At 36.5% G+C, this 20,476-nt stretch overlaps 1 protein-coding gene across 4 annotated transcripts in view; it reads left to right on the forward strand.

Annotated features, from left to right (window-relative positions):
• The window catches only part of TOGARAM1 (TOG array regulator of axonemal microtubules 1), a 74,344-nt gene that overhangs the window by 33,102 nt on the left and 20,766 nt on the right, over window positions 1-20,476 (forward strand). For 3 of the 4 annotated variants that reach the window (XM_040477030.1, XM_040477032.1, XM_040477033.1), the window contains 8 exons: window positions 2,152-2,295; window positions 6,715-6,813; window positions 8,131-8,306; window positions 9,245-9,398; window positions 13,583-13,736; window positions 17,154-17,259; window positions 17,715-17,950; window positions 18,620-18,778. In XM_040477030.1, coding sequence (XP_040332964.1) covers window positions 2,152-2,295; window positions 6,715-6,813; window positions 8,131-8,306; window positions 9,245-9,398; window positions 13,583-13,736; window positions 17,154-17,259; window positions 17,715-17,950; window positions 18,620-18,778 — 1,228 coding nt within the window. The remainder of the gene's footprint in view (window positions 1-2,151; window positions 2,296-6,714; window positions 6,814-8,130; window positions 8,307-9,244; window positions 9,399-13,582; window positions 13,737-17,153; window positions 17,260-17,714; window positions 17,951-18,619; window positions 18,779-20,476) is intronic. The other variant, XM_040477031.1, reaches the window with a different exon arrangement.

Consider the following 20,476-nt stretch of genomic DNA (forward strand, 5'->3'; position numbering starts at 1 on the left):
ATTATTTTTGGGACAGAGAGAGACAGAGCATGAATGGGGGAGGGGCAGAGAGAGAGGGAGACACAGAATCAGAAACAGGCTCCAGGCTCCGAGCCATCAGCCCAGAGCCTGATGCGGGGCTCGAACTCACGGAGCGCGAGACCGTGACCTGGCTGAAGTCGGACGCTTAACCGACTGTGCCACCCAGGCGCCCTGAGGCTAACTTTTAAATTAACTATCAAAACTAAGAAGAATATAGGGGGCACCACGGCAGCTTAGTCGTTTGAGCATCTGACTCTTGACTTCAGTCAGGTCCTGATCCCAGGTTTGTAGGATCAAGCCCCCATATTCAGCTCTGCAGTGAGCATGGACTCTGCTTAAGATTCTCTCTCTCTCTCTGTCTCTCTCTCTCTCTCTCTCTCTCTCTGTCTCTCTCTCTGTCTCTCTTTGTGTATGTGTGTGTGTGTCCCTCCACTGCCTTCTCCCCTTCTTGCGCGCTCTCTCTCAAATAAAAAAATAAAAAACTAAGAAGAGAAAGATATCCACGTTACTCCCAGAAGTTCTCTATCATTTAACACCAGATATTTTTTGACTCTCTATGAACTTAGTGCTTTTTACTCTCCAGTCTTCTGTAGCTCAGTTGCCACCAGACACCCCTTTCCCCACAATCCTGTTTTTATTAAAAAACCCACAACAATATTAGAAACAAATTATCTTTTGTTATTACTACTTAATGGTATTTATAGGAGCTATATATATTAAAATGGATGGTGACTCAAATGTATATTGGGTAGTATTTTCCATTTAGTACATATTTCGTAGTTTTACCGGCTTCAAAGTATTAGTATAAGGTAGTCAGTTTAAACATTCAAATGTAGATTAAAAGTTTTTGTATTTGTTAAAAGGAGGCCCATGTCAGGGTTTTGATTAGTTTTATTTTTAATTAGGAATATAACATTTAATTAGAAATATAAGAGTATGCTAGGCACTATGCTAAGCCTTTGACGTATATTTTCTTCACTTAACTCCTCACAACCATTCTGGAAGAGGTAATACTATTATCCCCATTTTACAAATGAGATGAAATGTCTTGCCCAGGTTCTGTCAGTGGTCTAAGTGGAAGTGCTATGATTTAAAGCCAGGAAGCACGATTCCAGATTCTGAGCTTAGTCACTGTGTAGTGTGCTGCCTCACCAGCCAGACCAGTATAGACCCAGTACACAAGAGTAGGAGAAAAGAGAAATGGAAAATATCTCTCAGGATATAGTTTACAAATTCTAGATTAAAAAATTTTTCTTTACGAGGGAGGGAAGCAAACCATAAGAGACTCTTAACTGTAGAGAATAAACTGAGGGTTGATGGAGGGAGGTGGGCAGGGATAGGCTTGTTGGCTGATGGATATAAAGGAAGGCACTTGTGATGAGTGCTGGGTGTTGTATATAAATGATGAATCATTAAATTCTGCACCTGAAATCAATTTTATCATATTTATAACTAACTAGAATTAAAATAAAAAATAGAAATAATCTTTTTTCTTTTTGCTCTAAAATTTTAAATGTCATTTAAACATTAAATGTTTGTCATATTTTAAATATATGTGTATATATATTTGATTATCTCTTTCAAGCACTAAATTTTGTATTTGATTGTAATTTTTAACTATTTAAAAAAAAATTTTTTTTTAACGTTTATTTATTTTTGAGACAGAGAGAGACAGAGCATGAACAGGGGAGGGGCATAGAGAGAGGGAGACACAGAATCTGAAACAGGCTCCAGGCTCTGAGCTGTCAGCACAGAGCCCGACGTGGGGCTCGAACTCACGGACCGTGAGATCATGACCTGAGCTGAAGTCGGACGCTTAACCGACCAAGCCACCCAGGCGCCCCTGATTGTAATTTTTAAATGGTTGCAATTTTAACCTGTTTTATAAAATGTTTAGATATAGCTTATAATAAATGTTCTTAACTGCTAGTAAAAAGTATTACAAAATTTAAAATAAGATAAAAGCCTTTAAATTACTATAACGTTGTAATTTCTAATATTATGTTACTGACCTTTTTAAAAACCTAGAAGGCAAGATAGATTTAGAGGGGAGATAGGTACCTGTCTGTACTATTACCTGAAACACAGGTAATATTTTTAATAAATATTTTTATGTATTTTATTTTATAGGGATTACAACATCCAATGTAAGCATAATTGGTCAACGTATGAACTATGGGTTTGGATGTGGTGATTTTGAAGATGATAGATCCCATGACATTTCACCTAGTGTTTTCAAGATACAAAATAAGGAACACCCAAGACATACAAAAGGTTAGTAAATTTCACAAGTTAATTTTTAAGATGGAATGTCCTTAAATCCTAAATTAAATGTCTCAGAATTCTCCCTAAGCATGCCAATAAAGAAAAATTAACTGAGCTTTCTAAGTTTTGAGATTTTTCTTTCCCCTCTGCTGATGTGTTACTGATTAAATAATTTTGCCAAATAGAAGAACATACAGGTTCATGTATTGGTTGATGGACTTCCCTGAGAAGCCATGGCTGGGAAGCAACTACACAAGAGGTTAACACTAGGGGATCTCTGCTGATCTCAACCCCCTCAGATTACACACACACACACACACACACACACACATTTTTTACAAGACATTTTACCACTAAAATGGGGGACATAAATCATGTGAATAAATAAATCCCAGATGCCTACTTAGGTTGTAACCAGGGAATAAAACTACAGAAGCAGGAATATAGTTTCCTGTGGTCGAACCTGGAAAGGCTTCTTTCTCATCAGTAACGGTTGCTAAGAATTTACATTCTCTGTTGTTTTTCTTTTTTTTTTTTAATTTTTTTTTTCAACGTTTACTTATTTTTGGGACAGAGAGAGACAGAGCATGAACGGGGGAGGGGCAGAGAGAGAGGGAGACACAGAATCAGAAACAGGCTCCAGGCTCTGAGCCATCATCCCAGAGCCTGACGTGGGGCTCAAACTCACGGACCACGAGATCGTGACCTGGCTGAAGTTGGACGCTTAACCGACTGCACCACCCAGGCGCCCCTCTGTTGTTTTTCTTTAAACTTAGTATAGCAACTAGCTCCTCTGTGACAGCTGTCCATTTTTTTTTAGAGATCTAGCATAGCTACATTTTAAATTTTTCCCTTAGGTAAAGAGAAAGTGATTTAAAAAATTTTTTTAACCTTTATTATTTATTTTTGAGAGAGAGAGAGAAAGAGATAGAGTATGAGCAGGGAAGGGGCAGAGAGAGAGGGAGACACAGAATCCGAAGCAGGCTCCAGGCTCCAAGCTGGTAGCACAGAGCCCGATGTGGGGCTCGAACCCACAAACCATGAGATCATGACCCGAGCCAAAGTCAGACACTTAACCGACTGAGCCACCCAGGCACCCCAAGAGAAAGTGATTTTAAAAGGTATAAATATTTAAATAGAGTAATTAGAATTCACTGTAAATTTTTAATCTACTAGTAACTTTAAGGAGCTGTCTTTTTTTTACATGTAGCAACTGTGATTGTAATAAGATCAACTTTTGTTATTTCTGTTCATCTGAAATCATATATATGTGTAGGCAGTCAGACATTGTAGGACATGTATACTTTTTGTGGAAATAAATTGAGTAAAAGAAAGTTGGTTAGAAGCTTTATCTTTTTTTATTTTTTTTTTGCAAATTTTTAAATTTCATCCATGATGTACTTCAATATCTGTTCTTTGTGGATGGTTTCTTATCATTGTTTTTTCAAAAGAGAATGACAAGGGTTTTTTTCATATTTACTTACATATTTCATTTCTCATGTAAAGATAATCAGTACAAAAAATAATTTTCTTCCTAAAAGTGACTCATACCCTAACATATATTTTTTAAGTTTGTTTATTTTGAGAGGGCAGGGAGGAGTAGGGAGAGGAGCCCAAGCAGGTTTGAACTCACGAACCATGAGATCATGACCCGAGCTGAAATAAGAATCAGATGCTTAAATGACTGAGCTACCCTGGTGCCCCCAACATGCATTTTTTTTTCTTTTTTAAAAATAGCTTTGAAATAATTGCTACACATGTTCATTTACTACTAGTGGCATCCTTTTTGCGCAGCAGAATCAAAAAAATATTTGTATCTTTTGGGGCACCTGGGTGGCTCAATCAGTTAAGAGTCTGCCTTTGGCTCAGGTCATGACCTCACGGTTTGTGGGTTTGAGCCCTGTGTCAGGCTGTGTGCTGACAGTTCAGAGCCTGGAGCCTGCTTCTGATTCTGTGTGTGTGTCTCTCTCTCTCTGCCCCTCCCTTGCTTGTGCTCTCTGTCTCAAAAATAAATAAATAAACTTAAAACAATTTTAAAAATATATCTGTATCTTTTGACCACCAGTTATTTCTATGTCAGAAAATTACTTTGCACTCACACTGCCAACTCTAAACCAAACACCTGCTACATCTGTTCATTTAACAAGAGTAAACATGTTCAAAAACCAAACTGACCTTCCTTTCCAGACCTGCTCTTCTTCCTTTGTTATCGTTTTTATTAGTAGCATTACCATTTTCCCAGTTATGGGGACTTGTAACTTGAGAGTCATCTTTGTCTTCTTCTCCTTACCCTCCAGGTTCAGGCAATGACTCGTCCTGCCAGTTCTTCTGTTTAATCTCAGCCTTTGTTACCTCTTCCCTGGATAATTACAGTAGCCTTGTGATAAGACATCTTGCATTTTATTTTATCCCTTTTTACTCCAGGCTGCATACTCTTCCCAAATTATCTTTTTGAAGTATTGTTACCATCTCTTCCATACTCAAAACCTTGAGTGGTTACCTATTTCCCACAGAATAAATTTCCTGCTCTGTAGCATAATTTGGAAGACCGTTAACAATCTTGTCTCACCTTAACTGTTTTGCATTATCTTACTCCTCTTTTCATTCCCCATGCCCTGGCATTCTTAATACTAGAAGTTTTCTTTTCTTTTCTTTTTTAATTTTTTTATGTTTATTTATTTTTGAGAGAGAGACAGAGAACAAGCAGGGAAGGGGCAGAGAGAGAGACACAGAATCTGAAGCAGGCTCCAGGCTCCAAGCTGACAGCACAGAGCCTGACGCAGAGCTTGAGCTCACAAACTGTGAGATCATGACCTGAACCGAACTGGATCTTGGTTGCTTAACCGACTGAGCCACCCAGGCGCCCCTAGAAGTTTTCTTAGTTTGCATGTATGTTGGCGTAGATGTCCGTTTCCAGTCTTGATGTGTTCGAATCATGTCTGCTTTTTGAATACTAGCTTAAAATCCGTTTATTTAGAAAGCTTTCTTCACTTTACTGGGCTGTAGTAGTATAAGTCATTTAAAAGGAAATACACTGTCATCTTTATATTCCTGTTAGGCTTTGTATGTAATGGTGTTCAGTGTCACATGTTAAATGGAGTAATGATGAGCCAACCCAAAGTAATTAGTGTAGCCTTGGGCACAGTCACTCAAACATTGCATCCTCATTCAGGTTAAAGTAAATATTGAGTGCAGAGCTGGAGGGAATAAAAAAACTTCCAAAAGAAATATTTGCAATGAGTGGCATATGTGAATTGATTCCTTTTCCAGGAAACCTCAGATGGTTTTAGGGTTAGCTTTCAGAACCCCTTCTTCCCATTCCACTCCTTTGCTGTTGTTCCTTTGAACCTGTCCATCTTCTGGCATAACATAGAGCCCCTATTGATGACTTGAGAAAGTGATTAATGATGGATGCTTAGAGTGTTAGCAAACTGGATTTTATGAATTAATATTTTCTCTTTCTCTATTTGGATGAATGAGAGAGAAGTGACAGAAAGGTTATGTAAGGATTGTTTATATGTCAAGAATCTTTTAATTTTATTTTTCCCTTATATTTTAGAATTGAGACTCACTAAGCAACATTTCTTTCAGCGTTTCTTTGTTTATAAGAAAATATAGTATAAAAAGTAAAAAGTAACATTAAAAATGACTAGTTATATCAGCTTTTTTGATAAATGAAGTTAAACTACTTAAAGATAACATGTTCTTTATATCTTTCTTCATGAGATCTGTCTAATTATTTGGTCATCTTTTGACAGATTTTGTTTTTGGACTATTACTGAGCAAATTGTTCCATTTACTGATATATGCTTCCTTTTGTCACTACACATTTTTTGAGGCTACCTGATGTTTCTAATAGTTGACCCTAAATTAATCATGTTGTGCTTTTCATTTTTTCTGCCTTGTAACATTCATCTAACATATATTTACTGAATACCCACTATATGCCATACTAATAGGCTCTGGAAAAGATTGATAATCAAAATTAGATAGAGGTCCTATCTCCATAGAGCCAACAGTCTAGTAGTAAAGAGAATAATTACATAATCACAAACTGGAGTGAAAGGTAACCTAGAAAATTACAGAATGCTGTGAGATTGTCTTAGTCTGTTTTCAGGAGTTAGAGCTTTCCCCCATGATTACCCCTTTGTTGCTCAATTATCATACTATAATTATTTTCTTGTACATCTTTCCCATTCTTAACCCTGGAACATGTAAACTCCTTAAGGAAAGAAGGTTTCTTTTCTCTCTACTGCCTAGTGCATGCTAGGTATTCTAGTTTTAAATATTTATTGGACTAATAAACAAGTGAATAAATAAATTGTAAAATCTGTGTATGAAATTAATTTTGTTTTAAAAGACCATGTTACAATATTCTAAAAATATAAGGAGAATTTTAAAATATGGGTTTTTTGTTTGTTTTTTTAGCATTTACAGGGTCATCATCAAATTTACAGCAAATTCCCAGTTTTGACTTCACATCCACAAATACCTTACCAGAAGACTCAGTAGTAGTTGTTGGAAAAGGTATTTCAAAGTTCCTTAGCTTGTTAATTGTATGTGTTCTTCACACATAAGCCAAGGGCATCATTAAAGAATAGAGAAGAGTGTGATTCAAGTGTGGATTAAAACTTTCTTTTTAAAAAATTATTAAATTGAAAGAATTAGAAGTAGGTTTTATGTTTCTGTCTAACAACTATAATAATTCATGTTGGCAGTTTTCAGAGAGATGTATTAAGTGACAGTTTAGGTACTTCTAAGTAGGTACTGCAGTTTAGGTACTTACCTCTAAGACACTTTTGGGATAGCTAAGATAGTTTTATCATAGTTTAAATTCAAATGACAGTCCTTATTTATCAGCTTAGTAATTAATGTAATTTTATTATTTTCCATACAGAGTCTAGACAAACCAGAATTGACACCTGGTATGTATATTTAGGGGGATTAAGGGAGCTTTGAACAACATATTTGCAAGTATTTTTTTAAGCTCTTTTTTTTGGCAGACAGTCTCTTCTCTGCTGTCCTGCCTGCTGCTCCCTTGCAGTGTATTCAATAAACTTCTAACTCCTTTAAAAAAAAAAAAACTGATTTTTTTTAGCTTTATTGAGGTATAATTAACTGAATTATAAAGTGTTTAAAGTGAGAAAAGGATTCCGCCATCAAGTTAACATACCTCAACTAGTTTCTTTTTTGATCAGAAAGCTAGCATGTGAGGATAGACATTGAGAGTGCACATCTTATTATTGGTAAATATGGTGAAATAGAATGAAATGCTTGGAAAGCTTTCCTAATTGTTTGCTTGATAGAATTTCATTAAGTTAATTTAAGGCTCTCCACCTACCCTTGCACACTTAGTTTCTGTTATTCTTCTATTTGCCTTGTGCCCAACCAAAGTTATTCACTCCACATACGTGGAGTATACTTGTTCCCATCTCATAGGATGTCCTCACCTCCTTCTTCACTTACCTGTCCATCTCCATTGTATCTTCCAATCCCATTTTATATATATATGTGTGTGTGTGTGTATATATATATATGTGTGTGTGTGTGTGTATATATGTATATATATATACATGTATTTTTTTATATATATAGTTTTTAAGTTTTATTTATTTAAATAATCTCTACACCCAACGTGGGGCTCAAACTCACAACCCTGACCAAGATCAAGAGTTGGATGCTCTTCTGATGGAGCCAGCCAGGCTCCCATATATTTATGATTATTTAACATATTTTTCCTACTAACTATATTGTTTACTTCTTAAAGAGCCTTGTCTTAAACTTTGTTATTAGAGTGACATCACATGCATACTTAATGGCAGTTGGATGGTTGGTTAATTTCAGGTGTATTTGGAAGTCCACATTCAGCACCAGCAGCCTGCAACCAATCAGTGATATCTTCTGTGGAAAATGGAGATACATTTTCAGTTAAACAAAGCATTGAACCACCATCGGGGATTTATGGAAGAGCAGTCCAGCAAAGTATTCCATCATATGTTGATGTTGAGAATGAAAAGGATGTAAGGTTATTTGCAGATTATTAGGATAAATTTAAGCCTATATTATATCATTGTTTTGTGTTCATCAGATTTGGGGTGGTGAAAGTGTTTGGATTGAAATTTTAAAAATCTCAGTATAATAGAAATTTCTGATCCTTAATCATATATTTATTTATTTATTTTAAGTTTGTGTATTTATTTTGACAGGGCACCTGGGTGGCTCAGTCAGTTAAGTATCTGACATTGGCTCAGGGCATGATGTCTCCGTTTGTGGGTTCTAGTCCTGCATTGGGCTCTCTGCTGTCAGCACAGAGGCTGCTTTGGATCCTCTATTTCCCTCTGTCTCTTTGCCCCTCTCTTGCTCGTGCACGTGCTCTGTCTTTCAAAAATAAATAAACATTTTTTAAAAGTTTACTTATTTTAAGAGAGAGAGTGTGTGTGTGAGCAGGGCAGGGGCAGAGAGAGAGGGAGGAACAATCTCTGACTCAGGATTCGATCTCACAAAATGTGAAATCATAACCTGAGTCAAAATCAAGAGTCAGACGCTCAACTAACTCAGCGACCCAGACATCCCGTGATCCTTAATCATTTAATTGATGGATTATTCTTTCCTAACAAATATATTCTCATTCTGTATACTTGACGTGTATATTATATATAGTACTTTATATATATGTATGTACATATATAATGTACTTTATATATATGTAATATTTAACAATTTTCTAGGACACTCAATGAGTAACAGACTGGTATCCTCAGGCACAGATTTAGTTATTACATTAGCACTATGTAATTCGGTTCAATTTTAGAATTCCTGAAATAAGGACTATAAAATGTATATTTTATTTTTTACATATAGACCTTTAATGTCCACATACAGTTGTCTGAGATGAAGATAGTTATTTTAAATGTCAGACTCCCTGAATACTTTCAAATATTTCAACTTTTTCATTCAGATTAAAGTTTCTATTTCAAAATCTACTTATGACAAGATGAGACAAAAGAGAAAAGAGGAAAAAGAACTTTTTGACATTAAAGATTGTGAAAAGAAGGAACAGAATTCCTGGGAGCGAATGAAACATACAGGAACTGAGAAAATGACATCTGAACGTAAGTGGAATTTAACTTTTGGTGTGTTTTTTAACTGATAATATTCTAAAGCTAGTGTACCTGTGGTTTAATTGAGGGCCAATAATGGAATATGTTGAACTATAACACTGAAATTTGCAAGACCCAGTAGCTTCTATTATAATAAATATTAATTCCTTCTCATCAAAAGGAAGTTGATTGTTTTTCTCCCTTCTAGACTTAAATATTTTTGGAGATGAGGTAGGAATATCAAAAAATGAGAGTTCCTCTTTAGAAAATATTGCCTTCAGCCCTCCATTGAAAGAAGGGACCTGTTTAAAAAGGTCACCATCTTTAGCATTTTCAGATTCAGGTAAGAAACTTGTTTAAATGTGAAGAATAACATCACAAATGCTGGTTAAGATGAAGAGACCACATATGGTTCAGTGCATTTGTGATGAAAAGAGCATTAAACTAGTAGGAGTCAGTAGATAGACCTGGTTTCATGAATATTAGGTCTGCCCTTTAAATAACTTTGTGACCTGGAAATAGGCCTCAATTTTCTGCTGCTAGAAATATCCAAAATATCTCAAAGGTCAATATTAACTCAAAGATCTCCTCCATGCTCCCTTGTAAATATTACTGTTTCACTAAGTAGTGGTATCTTATTTTATATTAAGGGTTAAATGAGATTATGAAATTGGTTTATATTAGATCATGATTTTAATTTTTAAATTTTTTTTTAATGTTTATTTATTTTTGAAGGAGAGAGAGAGAGACAGAGCGTGAGTGGAGGGGGAGGAGCAGAGAGAGAGGGAGACATAGAATCCAAAGCAAACTCCAGGCTCTGAGCTGTCAGCACAGAGCCCGATGTTGGGCTCGAACTCACAAACCATGGGATCATGACCTAAGCTGAAGTTGGGTGCTCAACTGACTGAGCCACTTAGCCGCCCCTAGATCATGATTTTAAAAAATCATTATGAGGGGGTGGCTGTGTAGCTCAGTTGGTTAAGCATCTGACTTCAGCTCGGGTCATGATCTCGCAGTTCATGAATTTGAGTCCCATGTCTGGTTCTGGTGCTGATGGCTCAGAGCCTGGAGCCTTCTTCAGATTCTGTGTCTCCCTCTCTCTGCCCCTTTCCTGCTCAGGTTCTATCTCTCCCTCCCTCTCTCTCAAAAATAAAATAAACATTAAAAAAATTTTTTTAAAGATCATTGTTGGGGCACTTGGCTGGCTCTGGCAGTGGAGCATATGACTCTTGATCTCAGGGTTGTGAGTTCGAGCCCCATGTTGGGTGTAGAGATGACTTAAAAATAAAATCTTTTTTAAAATGTTAAAAATAGAGGCACCTGAGTGGCTCAGTCAGCTAAGCCTCCAACTCTTGATTTCAACTCAGGTCATGATCCTCATGGTTGTGGGATCAAGCCTCGTGTTGGGCTCTGCACTGGGCGTGAAGCCTGCTTAAGATTTTCTCTCTCTCTCTCAAAATAAAATAAAATAAAATAAATAAAATAAAATAAAATAAAATAGTAAAGTAAAATAAAGCAAAATAAGAATAAATTTAAAAGTCATTATATTTATCCTTTATTCAGTCTACCATTCAGTACTTACTGGGTTCTATATCTGGCCAGAGTAGTTTCCATGTTTCCTGTGTGTTTTTAAAAATATTAAATAGGTCTTAGGTATGGTAGTCATCAGAAATTGAAAATGAAAAAACACATGAACTATCATAAACATTAAGGTTATTGCTTATTATTTTTATTTATTATTGTTTAATGTTACTGAAGAATAAACCATTAAAACTGTCTTAAATATTTTAAAATTTATGTTGGGTCTGAAGTCTAGGTATCAATAAAAAAACAAAAAGTACAGAAAAAATAAATATATAAATGTGATATTGGGCAACATACTTAACATCTCTCAAAATCTCTCACAATAAAAGAGATTTGAACTTGGGGCACCTGTGTGGCTTGGTAAGTTAAGCGTCCGACTTCGTCTCATGTCATGATCTCACGGTTTGTGGGTCTGTTGTCAGCACAGAGCCTGCTTCGGATCCTCTGTCTCCCTCTCTCTCTGCCCCTCCCTCACTTGAGCGCTCTCTCTCTCTCTCTCTCTCTCTCTCTCTCTCCCTCTCTCTCTCTCTCTTTCTCAAAAATAAACATTTAAAAAAAAAGATTTGAACTGGATGAATGTCTGATTCTTCCCAGTTTGGATTTCTTTTATAATGCAAGTTTAGAAAACTTTTTAAAATTCTTTGTTCTCAAAACTAATAATTGTTGAAAGTATGACTGATGACATGTTGACTTGTAAAATTAGTGGTTTTAAACACATCCCTAAGAACCAGTTAAATGTAGGCATTTGTGAAGTTGAAGCCTATTTGCTAGCATTCTCAAATAATTTCACTATTATTAATGTCATAAAATCTAGGGGGAGAAAAATCCACAAAACTTCTTACCTAAGTTCTGAACAATGCTGGCTGCTACTGTTAACAGTAGGAAAAGAAGTACAGATAGTAGTAAATAGTACACATTGATGAGGGGTGCATCGGTGGCTTAGTCAGTTAAGCATCTGACTTCGGCTCAGGTCATGATCTCACAGCTCAGCTCTCTGCTGACAGCTCAGAGCCTGGAGCTTGCTTCAGATTCTGTAGCTCTCTCTCTCTCTCTGCCCCTTCACCGCTCATGCTGTCTCTCTCTCTCTCTTTCTCCTTCTCTCTCTCAAAAATAAATAAAAACATTTAAAAAAATAGTACACATTGATGAATACATTTATGATAGTCATTTTCTAGTGCCTAATATTACCTTTTTAAAAATATCTATTATCAGTAAAAAATAACTAGTAAATCTTTACCCATTTACAATAGCTGGTACACATTTTATTTGATCTTTTTGATCTTTTCCTTTCTAACACCCTCACTGCAGGTATCTTGCATTGTTCAGTGCCCCCTGGGCCATTACCCTGACACTCAAAGACAATGATTTGTTTCCCCAACACCTAGGGCAATGCCTTACATTTGGAAAATGGTTGGTAAATGTTTGATTACGGAAGAAATAGTGTTCTTATTACCACACATGGTCTTAGGATTTGTAACAGACCATTAATTCTATACTAGTAGCAAAAAATTAGTATTTTTGGAATTCATCTCGAACTCTATATACAGATGTGATGAAGCTTCATTTTTAGTTGTCAGTTGTATGGTAAAACAGGTATACATCCACATGTTTTTATAAAATGGGATCATAATGCTTCTTATTGATTTTTTGCTCTTAAAACTATACTTTATTATGTGACTGAAAAACCATTTATATATTTATATTTGATATAATTTAATAATTTTGTAGATAAACAGTGAAGTTTTAAATACCTCTGGTATCTAGGTATTACAATTTTATTGAAGACTAAACTGGGGTGCCTGGGTGACTCATTGGTTAAGTGTCCAACTTCAGCTCAGGAATGATCTCACTGTTCGTGGGTTTGAACCCTGTGTCGGGCTCCGTGCTTTCAGCTCAGAGCCTGGACCTGCTCTGGATTCTGTGTCTCCCTCTCTGTCTCTGCCCCTCCCCTGCTCATGCTCTGTCTCTCTCTCAAAAATAAAAAACATTAAAACATTAAAAAAAATATTGAAGACTAAACTAATAATACTAGTTTCCATAAGAAATATTCATAGAAGCTATGGTATATATATATATATATATATATATATATATACACACACACGCACACACACACACACACACAATGGAATATTACACATCAAAAAGAATGAACTCTTGCCATTTGCAGGAACGTGGGTGGAGCTAGAATGTATTATGCTAAGCAAAATAGGTCAATCAGAGAAAGACAAATATATGATTTCATTCATACGTGGAATTTAAGAAACAAAACAGATGAATATCAGGAAGGGGAAAACAAAGAAAGAAGGAAGCAAACCATAAGAGACTCCTAACTATACAGAAAAAACTGAGGGTTGATTAAGGGAAGTAGGCAGGAGATGGGCTAAATGGGTGATGGATATTAAGGAGGGCACTTGTAATGAGCACTGGGTGTTATATGTAAGTGATGAATCACTGAATTCTACTCCTGAAACCACTATTGCACTGTATGTTAACTAACTAAATTTTAAAAAAAGGAGGAAAAAAGTATTCATAGAATCTAGTCAGAATATCATTTGTTTTAGAGTTCTCTGCTGCTTTATTTAATATGTTTGTGTTTTGCTTTGGTTTAGGTGAAGCATCTCCTGGAGCCGTTCCACAATATAAAGAAAGGATTCCTTCTGTCACTCATAGTCCAGAAATAATGGATACATCGGAACTACGGTCATTTTCCAAACCAGAAATAGCACTGACAGAAGCCCTGAGGCTTTTAGCTGATGAGGATTGGTAAGTTCACCATCCTTAACTTAAAACTAAACTGAGTTCCACAGGTGTCCTATAAATTTTTTTTTAAACTTCGAAACATTTCCTATTAAAATAGTCTTAAAAGTGATTATTATAGGGGCGCCTGGGTGGCGCAGTCGGTTAAGCGTCCGACTTCAGCCAGGTCACGATCTCGCGGTCTGTGAGTTCGAGCCCCGCGTCAGGCTCTGGGCTGATGGCTCAGAGCCTGGAGCCTGTTTCCGATTCTGTGTCTCCCTCTCTCTCTGCCCCTCCCCCGTTCATGCTCTGTCTCTCTCTGTTCCAAAAATAAATAAACGTTGAAAAAAAAAATAAAAAAAACATGATTATTATAGTTCTTAGACAGTCCAAAGTTTTTTCAACTTCTCAATGTAACTGAACTCTGGTCCTAATAGCACTGTATTACCAGTTATATTATAACTATGTACCATAAGGACAGTTTACCTTTATCATGGATTATGTAAATCTTTTGGCACTGGAATACAAATCTCACCATTTCTCCAAGTGTTTCTCTGTGAAATACATCGTATAACAATCCTGGAAATACATCCACGTTACTACCGCAGCTGCAGCAGCCACCCAGCCCCGCCCAGCTGGAGCATCTCCTGGCTGCTCTTGTCCCACCCATTTCCTTCCCTTCTTCTTCAGTATCTCTCTCTATCCCCATCTTGTGTGTCCTCAGTTTTGCTCTTCTACTAGATCATATTCCTCAACATTAAAATGCGCTGTATCTCCTATTTCTTAAAAATCCTCTGTAAACTACACATCTTTTTCACGTTTCTTTTCTTCTTGTTGTTTAGCCAAGTCCTCTAAAAGGCTAACTCATTGTCTTTAGTTTTCCACCTCATATTTTCTTCTCAATCTTTAATTGGCTCTCAACCCTCCCCATCATGACCATCACATCACTAAATCTATAAAAATGATCATCTTGCTAAATCTACACTGGTTTTCTATTAGTGGTTATGTTTCTTAGCCTTTTAGCAACATTGGACACAACCGACACTCCTTTCTGATTTCACTGTGGAAAATTCAGTCTCTTGGTTCTTTTCTTGCTTTAGTTTGTTCTTATTTCTTCTGTTTGACTTCAGAAGTGAGGTATGCTCCAGAATTCACTCCATTGGCATTCTCTATCTACATTTATTCCACAGATCTAGGCTGGCAATCGTTTTCTGTAAAGGGCCAGATGGTAAATATTTTCAGCTTTGCAGGCCAGGTGTCTCTATCACAACTCCTCAACCTTGCTGTTGTAGTGTAATAGCAGCCTTAGGTAGTATGAAAACAAATGGCTTTAGCTATGTCCCAATAAACTTTACTTATAAAAAAATCTGATGGGGCCAGTTTTCGTCTGTGAGTCATAGTTTGCCAACCTGCTTCCTAAATGATTACATTCATTATATAGCTTTGAATTCAGTCCATACTTTGATTCTCATGAATGTATGTCTGGATCCTAGATACCTTCTTGAGCTCTAAACTTATAATCCAACTGCCTACTTGACACTTTCACTTTGATGTCAATAGACATTTTAAAAGTTTTTTTTTTTTTAACGTTTATTTATTTTTGAGACAGAGAGAGACAGAGCATGAACAGGGGAGGGGCAGAGAGAGAGGGAGACACAGAATTGGAAACAGGCTCCAGGCTCTGAGCCATCAGCCCAGAGCCCGACGTGGGGCTCGAACTCACGGACCGCGAGATCGTGACCTGAGCCGAAGTCGGACGTTTAACCGACTGAGCCACCCAGGCGCCCCTAAAATAGAAGTTTTTATTTACCTACCTCCTAATCCCAAATCTGCTTCAGTATTCACCATCTTAGTTAATAGCCCTGCCATGGACATTTAGTTGTTCATACCAAGTCAGTGTTGACTTTTTCTCGTTTCTTCACATTCCATCAGTTCTTTTACTTTCAGAACACATTTCAGCTACATTTATCTCTCATCTAGCTATAGTGGTATCATCACTGGTTTGCATGCCTCCATTATTGCTGAACTCACGCAACAGCCAGAGTGATGCTGTTAAAACATAAATCAGACCCTGGGATTCCCTCACATAAAACCCTCCAATGGCCCTCTAGAACACTAGAAAAAAAAATTTTAACTGTTTTTTATAGCTTACAAAGTCCTTCATTATCTGTCTGTGGCCTCTTTGTAGCCTCATCCCCTACAGTGCTCTGCCTTACTTATCCACTCTAGCCATCTGGCTATTTCCTTAACACCCGGCTCATTTATACCTCAGGATCTTTGTACTTAATCTTTGAACACTCTTCCAAGTGGCTTCTCTCTCACTTCATGTGAGTATCAAATGTCACCTCCTCAGGAAAGCCTTCTGGCATGACTTTTACTAAAATAGTGTACTTTTCCCCATCCTCTTATATTGCTTTATTTTTAATATTGCTACCCAACCTTATGTTTCATTTTAACATTCTTCTTAGCAATTTGATTATGATGTTCCATGTTGGGTTTTTTTTGGGTGCTATCCTGTTTGGGGTATGTTCTTACATTCGAGGGTTCATAGTTTTGATCAAATTTGCAAAAATTTTAGCCACTTTTTCTTAATTACTTTTTCTGCCTCCCTCTCTCTTGACTGTACTTTCTGTTATTTATGTGTATAGAAGATTTGTTTCTGCATTTAAATTGTAATTGTAAGCTGTTTTATCCTTTTGAAAAAATGATCATTTTGAACCGGAAAGCTATTAACAAATAGATCCATTTACTCTTGCCACCTTGGATTCTTAGGTGTTTTTCCTTTCTCTGAAGTTTCCATAACTCATTCAGGGAATTTAAATGCTTTAAAAAATGACCACCATCAGTATTACCCAAGGAAATATTATAATATTTCTAAGGAAATTCATTTTGGCTCAGATTTTCAAACCTGCAAGATGAAAATCATCAAATTTGTATTGTTAACATCTAAATCCCACTTGAATCCCACCCTCTTGTTAGTACTGCCTACCCTTCATCTACTTCATTAAGCCAGATAATGAAAGAAAAATACAAATTATAGAACCATCTGGTGGTTTTCTGCTTTTGGATTATATATTTGCCAGTGAGGTAATTGCTTCTCTCCTTCCGTTTTTGTTTTATTGCTTCCCTCACCTTCTGTTCTCCAGAAAGAATATGGCATTCCTATCACTAGGGGGGAAATATTCCTTTTTATTTACAAAGCATGAACTTCGTTTGACTGTCACTGTTGATTTTGGGTCTTAAAAGATATTTTGAATCATTGAAGAGAGCTATTGGAACAAACAAAACTATGTATTTTTTATTTGAAATTCCTAAATGGTATGGGAGAATAAGCAAGGTCTCCTCTTTGGCAGTATTTCATGCACACAAGACAAGATATCTGAGATCCTGTTGTTTGAGCCCCATGTAGTAAGTGATTCTGTCATTTGTTTCTTTTTCCCATAGGGAGAAGAAAATTGAAGGACTGAATTTTATTAGATGCTTAGCTGCTTTTCATTCTGAAGTATTGAACACAAAGTTGCATGAAACAAGTTTTGCAGTAGTTCAAGAGGTAAACTTAGTTTTCAGCCTAGTTAAGGGTTGTTTGGATGACAAAGAATAAATATGCCACATTTATTTGACTTTAAAAAATATTTCTGTACTAAGTGATATAAACAATAAACAGCTTGTATGTAGTTAAAAGTAGCTTATGTTTGGGTGGTTCAGCATTACAGCATGTGACTCTTGATCTTGGGTTTGTGAGTTTCAGCCCGTAAAATCTAAACGGTAGATTTTACTTTAAAAAAAAAAAAAAGTAGCTTATACCTTACTTCACAACTTTTTTTTTTAATTTTTTTTTTTTTTACTTCACAACTTTAAAAAAAAATTGTTACATGTTAATTTTTAGGGCGTAAGATAATATGTATTAAAACAGGTTACTGTAATAGTAAATGTGGTTTCAAAGTTATTATTACTGATTTTCTTTCAGAATATCAGCAAAATATACATTTTGGAAATTTTTTTTAGGTGAAAAATTTACGCTCTGGAGTTTCTCGTGCTGCTGTGGTCTGTTTAAGTGATCTTTTCACTTACCTGAAAAAGAGCATGGATCAAGAACTAGATGCTACAGTAAAAGTTTTGTTGCACAAGGCTGGAGAATCAAATACATTTATAAGAGAAGATGTTGACAAAGCCCTGAGAGCTATGGTCAGCAATGTAACTCCTGCACGTGCAGTTGTTGCTCTTATCAGTGGAGGACAAAGGTAATGTTCAAAATAATCAATGTGTCCTTAAACTAAAAAGTCAATTGTTTGTAGTCTGGGATATAGGGAAAAAAAGGAAACATCAGTATTATTTCAGTCAAAAAATAAGTAATTCCCATATGATAAACATCAGATTAGGTGGAGAGCATATAAAGAATAATAATATTGGTATTATAGTAATTTTACTTACATTCATAGATACGGAACTAAATAAATGTCAGTGACTGAGTTTGTTTTGTTTTTAACTTCTTTTTTTTTATTTGTTTTTTGTTGTTGTTGTTGTTGTTGTTTTTAACTTCTTAGGTGGAGGGTAACTAATGTAATTTGTCATTTTAGCCTCCAAGGATGGTTGTTGAGGGTTAGAAGAGGTTTAATCATTTTTTTTTTTTCCAACGTTTATTTATTTTTGGGACAGAGAGAGACAGAGCATGAACGGGGGAGGGGCAGAGAGAGAGGGAGACACAGAATCGGAAACAGGCTCCAGGCTCTGAGCCATCAGCCCAGAGCCTGGCGCGGGGCTCGAACTCACGGACCGCAAGATCGTGACCTGGCTGAAGTTGGACGCTTAACCGACTGCGCCACCCAGGCGCCCCTAATCATTTAACTTTAAAGGTACATCTTTGGTAAATAGTTTATACATCCGATTTGTTTGGCCATGTTTTCCTGTAGCCATTTACACATTGCGGTAAGAAGATGTACAGCCCAGCACTTATCAGATGTAGTGGAATTTATGGAACCAGAGCGTATTTTATCTGGAACAAAGGATATGGCTGACCGCATATTACCAGCTGCTGCCAAGTTTGCTCAGGACAGTTCACAAGAAACCAGGTGAATAGCTGCTAATAATATTTGCTGAATCTGTTAGGAAAATGGCTTGAAAGTAGGCAGCAAAGGTTAAAAAAGAATAAACATTTTTCCTAAATTGACAAGTGGGGTCCACAGGGATTGGTGCTGGGGGATGGACTTATTTAACCAATTTGCAAATGATCTTGAGGGAATGCACAGTGAATTCTCCAAATTTGCGGATGACATTACCTACTTCTGGGTAGTGAGATGCCATGTCACAGGGATGAACTGCATGAAAACGGCACAAGACTGAGTGGGCTGAAAAGTGGCAGAAGAACTTTATTTTGGGCAAGTGTAAGGTAATGCCTTTAGGAGAAGTGATATATTTTCCAAGCTGTTAGGTGAAATCATGGAAGTAGGTGCACATGAAAAATACAGGAAGCAAAATGGGTAACATATTATCTTCTGAAACATGATATAGCTGCACTTAGAAAATCCCATAAATTTCTGAACACTGTATTTGAAGAACAATTTTACAAAGGTTAAGAACAGTCAAGAGAGAAATGACGAAATAATTAAGATGTGGATGGTACATTATCCGTGTTGGTAACTTTTTTTTTTTAAGTAAACTCTTTGCCCCAAGTGGGTCTTAAGGCCATGACCCCAGCATCAAGAGTCATATGGTCTACTGACTGAGCCAGCCAGGTGCCCCTAGATGTATTGGTGGCAGAAATTTTAGATGTAGTCAGGAGCCTAGGTTCAATTCCTAGCCCCAGTTACTGTTTGCCCTAAAGCAAATTACTTACTGTCTGTTAGGCTAGGTTTTCTTGTATGTAAAATTAGGAAGGTGGGACTAGGTGGTTGATAATGTCCCATACAAAAGTTTAAAAATTTATGGCAGTTACATATGAAGATAGATTAAAAGTGGGGAGGGGGGGTCCTGAGTTCATAGAGACTAAAGTAAAGAAGGGTATTAAAGTTTTAACCTTTTTAAGACAAAGGTATCCTTGACTTTAGGTAACTGGAGTTAATCTTATGGAAATCATTATACCAGAAGCTAATATAGAAAGTCAATGTATTCATTTTCTATTGCTGTGTAACAAAGTGCCACAAACATAGTGGTGTAAGGCAACACAGACTTTTTTAGCTTACTGTTCTTTAGGTTAGAAGTCTTGCATGGCTCAACTGCTTTCTCTGCTTAGGGTCTCCCAAGACTGAAATCAAAGTAACGATAAGGCTGGGATCTTATGTAGAGGCTCTGTAGAAGAATCTGCTTCCAAACTCCTTTTGGTGGTTAGCCAAATTTAGTTCCTTATAGTTTTAGGACTGAGGTCTCTATTTCTTTGCTGTTGTCAACCAGGGTCCTCTTTCAGCTCCTTAGGGCCACCCAAATTCCTTTTTATGCAGCCCCCTCCATCTTTAAGCCAAAAACAGTATGTTGAGTCCCCCTGTTGCTTAGAAGCTGTCTTACTTCCTCTTCTCTTACCAGCCATAGAAAGCTCTCTGCTTTTAAGGGCCTGTCTGATTAGATTAGGCCCACCCAGAAAATCTCCATATCTTAGAGTTAACTATACCATATAATATAACGTAATCCTGGAAGTTATATCTCATATTTACAAATTGTAGGGATTAGAGCAGGATGTCTTTGAGGAGCCATTTTAGAAGTTGTGTATACCAAAGTAAAGTTCAAAGCAATTTAGGAGGGTTCAGATCATAATAGACTAGTTAGGAACAAGAAAA

The sequence above is a fragment of the Herpailurus yagouaroundi genome, unplaced genomic scaffold, assembly GCF_014898765.1.
Source record: "Herpailurus yagouaroundi ecotype Mexico unplaced genomic scaffold, PumYag 141, whole genome shotgun sequence".
NCBI lineage: Eukaryota > Metazoa > Chordata > Mammalia > Carnivora > Felidae > Herpailurus > Herpailurus yagouaroundi.